General features: G+C 43.9%; 1 protein-coding gene across 1 annotated transcript in view; it reads left to right on the top strand.

Annotated features, from left to right (window-relative positions):
• Nucleotides 1–8,827, top strand: part of pde4dip (phosphodiesterase 4D interacting protein) — a 66,659-nt gene that overhangs the window by 1,332 nt on the left and 56,500 nt on the right. The window contains exons 2-3 of the mRNA XM_034582920.1: nt 1,268–1,320; nt 3,388–3,455. Of these exons, the coding sequence (XP_034438811.1) occupies nt 1,268–1,320; nt 3,388–3,455 (121 nt within the window). The remainder of the gene's footprint in view (nt 1–1,267; nt 1,321–3,387; nt 3,456–8,827) is intronic.

The following is an 8,827-nucleotide window of genomic DNA, read 5'->3' as shown; positions in this document are numbered from 1 at the left end:
GATGACGAGTGGCGGCACATGAGAAGCACAAATGTTCTGCTGTTCCTGCAGCTGCTGAAGAGACGTTTACTGCCGAGTCGTCTCCTCGGCCTCCAGCGTCTCGCACACCGTCACCTCCTGCTGCAGCTCCCGGCTCCACCAGCTGCCGTCAGCCGGCCACAGAGTCTCTCTGCCCTCACGCGAGCTGGTCGGCATCTGAAGTGAAAAGACTTTGATACTGGGCTCATTTCATTCTCACCCTGATGTGAAGAGGCCTCGTCTGCCTGATCCACACGTTAATGAACGAGGTCTTTACAGCTCAGCTCCTCCGTTGATTATTCATGAGCGACTCGGGGGACGTGCTAACGGCTCATTTCCCTCTGACGCTAAAATAACTACTTCATTCCACAGAAGCTAAAAAAAGCATTTCTCTAGTGTTTAAGATGAGAAAAGATTTGAGAAAAAGCACAAAATGTGACTTTATCAACTGAAGAAATCATTTAATTGTGACTCTTCACTGTGGAAAAAGTCCACACGTCCTTTACTGCAGTAAACGTACAGATACGTGTGTTTACAACAACTCAAGTAAAAGTTCTGATTCAACCACTTTGCTCAAGTCAAAGTATAAAGTTCAGGCTCTGAAATGTACTGAAAGTATAAAAGCAAAGAGGTTGTATCTGTGCAAATCAAACTGTTTTCTTCATTTAAATTGGATGGAGAAAGTTTTATTCTTTTAACGTATAAAATAGACAAGGAATCGCTCCATGTTGCAAAATAGAAATAACGTATAATTCCCCTCAAATGCATTAAAGTAACGAGGCTAGAAAGTTCAGACATTTTTGTTAAAATGAAAAATGTAATGCTTTAATAAGTATAGATACCTGAATAATCTAGTAATGCAGTACTTGTACTCAGTTACCTCCCACCTCTGCTTCGTTGTGACTGGGTTCCTTCAGGACTTGCTGGATTCCTCTGTGTTTACTGGTGAGTGATGGCTGTGTGACCTGAAGCATGCGCTGCTGACTCAGTTTCCAGCAGCACAGTGTGAGTGTCCCTGTTGTCTCTGACATGTCAGTGGGAACCTTCTGCCTCCTCCTCACTCTGGACTTTCTGACCCTCTTGGAGAAGTAGGCTTGTTATTGTGAGAGGCTGGTGAAGCAGGTAGGACTCCCTGGACGTGTTGACCATGAACCTGGAGGAGCAGGGATCGACAGCAGGCTGCCGAGGAGCAGTCGTGGGTCAGGGTTGGGTCTGAGGACGGAGGACTGACGGCTGTGTGTTGTTTCAGGCACAGCGGGGCGGAGAGACGGGCCAGGCCGAAGAGCATCGTGCCAGTGATGGGTGAGTGTCTCCTCAAATATCAGCAGCATGTTGGAAAACTGATTTTACTGATGGTCAATGTGACGTTTGTCTTATTTTCCACGAACCTGCACCATAAACACTTGGTTTATTTTTACCACAAGCTCCTGTGTTGACTAATGAGCTGTTTGCAGCCATGACTCTGAGTGTGTTGGTCACACCCCCCACCACAGTGTGTGTGTGTTCTTATACTTGTGTCTTTGTGAAGACCTCACAAACCTCCACTGTGAGAAGTTAAGTCATTTTGAAAAGTGGAGAAATCTTTAGAACTTAAGATTCATTTAAATGACACAAAAGGTCAAAATGGTCTTAATCTGATTTTTAAATTTCATGTAAATAAGTAAAGTAAGAATCTCTGAATTTGTCTTGCGCTTTAAAGAGAGAACCAAGAAATGAGAAAACACTTTAAATATTGAGTTTTTGTTTTACAGGAGAAACTATTGAAATGTAAATTACTGGGAAATGAGTTTAAATATAAATACTAAGAAATAAATGTACCGTACCGCTCCTTGTGCGTTTGATGACAACACAAACAGGAAAAATCATTAAAAAAGAATGTTACATTTCAGAATGGTCCGATATTATGCAGTAAATATTATATCTTCAGATGAATGTGGATCACGTGTGTGTGTGTTGAGCATGCGCACGGTGTTTGTTTTAAGTATGAACTTAAGGGGGAAACAATGAGGCTCCGTCTGTCCAGAAACTTCCAACTTTACAGAATCTCCATCAAAACATCAAGTTCACAACAAGTCAAACGTAGAAAACACTGAAGGTTGTGAAGCTGCAGGATTTTCCTTTAACATTTCTTCTTCCCTCAAACTAAACTTGTGTCCTGATGTTCAACCTGAATCTGGACTCAGTCACAGAGATTCTGACACCATGATATTTACAGAATAGAGAAATAAATGAGAATGAGTCAATCAGGATAAAATGATAGGATTTGATCAAAGGGTCCTGACGAGTGCAGTCATACAACATGTGTGTGTGTACGTGTGTGTTTGTGTAGCGGTGCCAGTGCGTCTTCCCTCTCGGTGTTGTGTAACATTTCGTGCCCTGCGCTGCTGCAGCCGTTCACATCCGGCCCTGATCCAGAAGAACTTTCTACTTTCAGTTAACAGAGAAGCTTTTTAATAAGTTTTAATGTGTTGCAATTTGAAAGAACCGTCAGAAGTCTGAATTCTGCCAAAGCGTCTTAATGACGCCCCTCCGGACCCCCGCCCCCCCGCCCCCTCCCTGCTGCGGGCCGATTGGCCCCCGCTCTTACAGGAATTCAAATCGAACTACAGATCCCTCCTGTGTGGAGGTTTCTGGGAATTCTCCTGCTCTCCTGAGAGGAGACGTTTGGCTCGGAGACGTCCTGAGGCTCTGGATGTGTTTCAGCTGGAGACCGAGTGTGGACACGGCTCATATACATCCAGGTTTAATACGGTTATAATGAGGAGAGGGCTGATCACAGAGACTCAGTAACACTGGAACTATTTTAAACACTGACGTTCATGACACGTTTTTATTTGCATCACAGTTTCTGCTTCTCTGACGACGCTCTGGTTCTTCCAGTAAAAATAAACCTACCATAACAATCCTCACTCAGGGTTCACGCACTGGCTCGGTTTGCTCTGAGCTTTCTTTTCCTGCTGGAACTGTTTCTGAAACAAAACGACATCCACACGACTGTTTCTGTTTGAAAACAGCATTTTCAAACAGAAACGATCTCTGTCCACTCGAGTGTTAATACTCACCCGCCTGGAAACACACGTGACCGCTCACATACACTGGACACGCGTGTGCAGGTGTAAACAGATTCTAGGACAGTTTGAGTATATATAGAGTAGCCTATAGCCTATATATATATATGTACATGTAGTATCTTCCATGTACATCTGAGCCTGGTTTCCAAGATACAGTGGAAATGTTATGAAGGTGCATGATTTCCTCTGGTGGTAAACATGTAGTTGTGGTTTTCTTCTGCAGCGTCTGACCTCTGCTCTTCTCCTCGTGTCTCCTTCCAGTTTAACGTTTGACTCTTTCCTCTTCGTGTCTGTGCAGATTTCTCGTGTGAAGCGGGGGGGAAAGGCCCGGCCGTACAGATGCACAGCCTCAGGGAGTTTGAGCAGGTAAGACCCCGATGAAGTCAGACAGCAGCCTGCTGGTGAACGGGTGCAGCTCAGCGCCGTGTCTCCGATGTGTCCGGGCTTGTCTCTGCGTTAGTAATGTCTCCTGTATGAAGGCGTGTTTGAGAAGAGGATGTGGAAACAGAAACTTCACGAGTCAAACAGTCTCCTCGTCTCCTGCTGATCCTCCACAGTCTCTGACCAAACCTAAAGTGGGATTGGTTTGTTCGGACACCTGAACTGTTTTACTGGACAGGGTTCTCACGGTTATTTTGCCATAATTTAACCATGAAGCTGTTTTTCTGACTCTGGACGACTCGTTGTGTTTCCTCAGTTTGGACAAACGCACACAATGAAACCACGTGAAGCTGTAACACACTGACATGTGAGTGAATGAGGAGACCTACACGTGCACACATGTTTCTGATGTGTCCGCTTGGTTTCGAGCTGCGGAGATGAGAGCCATCGTTTTCCTGCGTCTCTGACTCAGTGCCAGAGTAATGGATTCTGGGAGATTTGCCAGGTGCATTGTGGGTCTGCTGTAGTTTCTCTGTTTCTCTGAGGTCAGATCCTCCTGCACAGCTAAACTCTCTCATCCAGTTCTTACACAGTTGGTCAGAAATATTTTATAGTCTCATTTTACGTCACTTGTAGTTTTCATTTGCTCTGATCGCTGAATATTCAAGAATCTTCTGTGATCATGTGGTTTATCTTCATCACGTTATCATCATGCAGGAGACAAACTTTGAACTGTGAATTTGTTTCTCTGGTTCAGGTTCACGGTTTCTCCGACATGTGGAAACCTGCTGTTGGTTTAAATCAGCCCTCGGCTTGAATGAACTTGACCGGTGTTTGTAACCAGGTCATTTTAATAACCAGCTGTTTATGGAGAATGTAAAACGTGATGCAGGATTTTCAAACACAAAGATTATTTTTTACGTTCTAATTAGATTCTGCATTTAAGTTTAAGTTAGTGAATGATAATTATGAAGCTTTAAAATGAAGTTATAGTTACAATAGTTTCCTGTGAAGCCCTGCAGACAGACAGACAGACAGACAGACAGACACACAGACACACAGACACACAGACACACAGACACACAGACACACAGACAGACACACAGACAGACAGACAGACACACAGACAGACACACAGACAGACACACAGACAGACAGACACACAGACAGACACACAGACAGACACACAGACACACAGACACACAGACAGACACACACACACACAGACACACACACAGACAGACAGACAGACAGACAGACAGACACACAGACAGACAGACAGACACACAGACACACAGACAGACAGACAGACACACACACACACAGACACACAGACACACAGACAGACAGACACACAGACACACAGACAGACACACAGACACACAGACAGACAGACAGACAGACAGACAGACAGACAGACACACAGACAGACGGATGAACTCTGGTTGTTTCAGGACACATCACTTCCCTTCTGGAGTTTTCCCTCTGAGGGGATGACTCATCCGCTCAGAGGAAGCCTCTGTGTCTGTGTCATGTCTGACGGATCATTTTATACAAATCAGCTTTATTTTAAATTGATAAAATTCCCACACATTTCTGCAGGAAGATTTTCCACCTTTGATAAAACCCCTGATGTTCTTGGATGAGAACTATTATATCTAAATTATTTTAGATTCCAGTCTCACGTTATGATTCTGTGGAAACCCTTATCAACGGTCTGTTTGTGGTGAATCCGTCTGTAACTGTCAGTCGGGTCATGTTCTTGTTTTCAGTAAAACTCTGCACACGAGTGGAAACTGTTTTTAAAACCGAGTGAAAGTTTTGTTGCCTAAACATCAGCAAACTGTGACTTTAACCTTGTGAAGGTAAAACTTCTCCTGATTCTAATCAGAATGTGTGTTGATGAACGTGTGGTCACACTCACCGTGTTCTCCTCCCAGTCGGTAGCAGGTGACCCTCGAATGTGTTTCACCAGATTCTGATTCCATCTTTCTTTTCTCGCAGCACGATTCTGTTTTACTCCTCTGAATTATTGTCATCTTTCCTCCCTGGACTCTGGGCTCGTTGTGTTGAGACTCACAAGCTCGATGCTTTGGACCCACGTGAACATCATAACATCAACTATCACACTCTCATGCTTGGGACACACAACACACGTGTTCACCGGCTGACTCCGCCTCCTCTCTCGCATGAACATGATTTAATTGGCTTGTGCATTAAAAGTTGAACTCTGTGGTCGCAGAGCGACGCAGCGTCCTGCGTTACAGAGTTAACCCTGCAGTGGAAACCTCGTGTATCTGGAGGCTTTCAAGCTCCTGGCTGGTTGTGATTGGCTGATTGTGATGTCTCAGTTATATTAAACCTTTGTTCAGTGTGAATTTGCCTTCAGAGATACAGATGTTTCTGGTCAACGTCTAAATCCGTCTGGTGTTTCTAATCCGGTGAAAAAGAGTTTTTTTAACGACGATAAAACAAACATGATTATCACTGTAATGGATTCTGGACGGACGTCAGCGCAGAGAATTCAGAAACCGAGAAAACTGGCAAGAAAGTAAATGAAGCTCAGTTACCAGGGCGAGACTCTGGAGTTCAGCTCGTGATTTATCTAATTTCCATCAGCAGGCTGGAATATTTACAGCTCAGACTCTCACAGCATAACCAACGGAAACAACTGATTTTCAATATAGAGCAGAGACATAACAGTCAGGGCCTTGTCTGACGAATTTCCACTTTCTGACGGAGCAGATTAGAGTTTGTTGACCTTTTTTCTGCCACTGTAGTTTTACATTAAGCTTTTCTGACAGTGGCAGCGTTTGTTGGTCCTCTCATCTTAATTGAACAGTCTGGAATATTGAATCCAGGTTGTGTGTGTGTGTGTGTGTGTGTGTGTGTGTGTGTGTGTGTGTGTGTGTGTGTGTGGTCCTCTCCTCACATTTGCGTCGGTTTTAAAGAATCAATCTTCCCACCGGCTGGTTGGAAGAAACACGACGCTGCCAGAGCGGCGTTTGTAACTGTCAAACAACCACGCTCTGGAGTCCTGAGGTTTTCCAAGAGAAAAAAGAGAAATGGCCCAATCAAAATGCCCCTCTCACAAATGGCCTTTATTAGTCCGCAGCAGAAATTGAAAGCACATGGCTGCGTATAAATGTGAATTCAAACCGACCACAGAGACACTTAGATTGATAGAAGAGAGGGGGAGGATTGCGTTCAATTTAGCCTTAAAACCTCAGGACAAATTAGGGTTGTTAATCTGTTATTTTGCCCTCGGTTCTCAGCGTTCACGTCTAAAAAGCCACATCTGCCATGAAAGGTCTGTCAGAGCTGGATTACCATCAGCAGAGTGGCAGTAATGGAGCGTGTTGTACGAAGACCGAAGCTCAGACTGAACCGGCGATGCTGCAGCTGACGGCAGGAACCGAACCAAGCTGCGACTGAAATGGAACAATTCCTCTAATTCCTCCATCTCCCTCTCCTCCTCCTCGCTTCTTGTGCTCTCCTAGTTTGTGTTGTGGCATTTGAAAATAGGTCAGAATACTGTTGTGTGTGTGGTGTGTGTGTGTGTGTGTGTGTGTGAGTGTGTGTTGTGTCTGTGTGTGTGTGTGTGTGTGTGCTCTTGGCTCTGATTCACTGCTTTGTGCATCTCCGGCGCCGCTGGTGATGCAGGAGCAGAGACGTTGGATAAAAGACACAGACGCTGAACAGATGATACAGAATATTTGAGGCTCTGTCATTAGCACGATGCTCAGCTTGTGTCGCAGAGATGATGGAAGGAGCTCGATTCACTTTTTGTTTCTAAAGGAGCAGCTGATCGGGGGCTAAGAAGGTTGTTCAGTAGATTGTGAATAAAGATGGATGAACGCTGATGAGTCTGTGCAGCAGTGACGGTGCAGTGGAGCTATAATAATTATAATAATTATAATAATAATAAACCTCATTGCACAAACACTATTCATGGCTAGAATGCAACACAAAGAGCTGAACATTATAAAAGCAAATAATCACAATAATTATAATGAATAAATCAAAATGAAACACTTGAACAAACCTCAGAGAGATAAGAACGACCTGAAGGGACAAGAAACATCTTTACAACATTTATTTAACGTGTCTTTGATATTTTAGTTTGGTCATGTCCCGTCTGCTAACATGTGAGGCGGAGCTTTCATATCATCCATCTTTATTACAAACATCTGATCGTCCTCCATCTGTAAATGACCAAATCGAATCTGTACTGGGTCGTCCCACAATGCATTGCACTGTGACTCACGTTTTATTACTTTGAGATGAACAGAAGAATATTCATATCATAACTCCTGAGTTGTTGAGTTCATATTAACACAAATAAAATCATATCATGATGCCACTGTCTCTTCTGCATCAGCTTCAAACATCGTCCAACACGTCTCCTCTCAGGAAACTAATGTCTCGAAATATCAGAACAAAACCACAGATTTACAAAAGGCTTCTGGAAATAATGAAAATATGAAATTAAACGACTGTACAGTTCAATGTCTTTGAGAGGAAGAGAACAGGAAGTATTAACTTCTCAGGAAACTACTTCCTCAAACAAGCTCAGAGAAACTGAAGATTCACACAATCTGCAGAGTTCAGATCTCCTCTCAGAATAGATATGGATCCGTGCCCCGACGGAGCCACACTGCAAAACACCGTCCGGAGGGTTTCATCTCTTAAAGATCAGAATGAAAAACATGTTCCTTTACTAATAAATAATGTGACCTGGAGGAGAGTTTTAAAGAAGTAGATGTTAGAACACATCACGACATGATGCAACCTGGTGTCGTAACCATAAGCCGTAGAGTATTTCTACCCTGTGTGTTTTGCAGTGTATCCGGCGGATGAGCTGAGTGTTAATGGAGGCGCTGACATCACAGGAGTCAGTTTTCCACCACAGCAGCACTCAGACAGTCTGCAGATCAATACTCTGCAGCTCAGATTTCAGCTCGGCAGATCGCACACAGACACACACACGTGCACACAATCCTTTGTCATTCAGAACAACACAATTCATCACAGCGACAACCTGAGAAGATATTGATGAGTGATATCAAATCGATTATTGGGGTTTCTGAAGGCTACTGGACGTGTTCCCATGAAACTCAGCGGAAGGACGTGATTCAGATCTGTTCTAGGACGAGATTGTTGGTCCTTGTTTGCAGACGTGAGACCTGCAGCTCGGACTCTGTGCGACGTCGAGTTGGTCATCAAGTCAGAGGATTCTGTTGTGGAATTTCTTTATATTGTGAAATAGAACATTTTTCATTGACTCCTCAGAGAATCACTCATGGATCTAGAAGAAACATCTTCAGAGGACTGATACTAATGAGTGTGTGAAGTAA

This window comes from Hippoglossus hippoglossus, chromosome 4 (assembly GCF_009819705.1).
Source record: "Hippoglossus hippoglossus isolate fHipHip1 chromosome 4, fHipHip1.pri, whole genome shotgun sequence".
Taxonomy (NCBI): Eukaryota; Metazoa; Chordata; class Actinopteri; order Pleuronectiformes; family Pleuronectidae; genus Hippoglossus; species Hippoglossus hippoglossus.
Note: the sequence above shows the minus strand (reverse complement) of the source record. Positions and strands in the feature narration are given on the sequence as shown.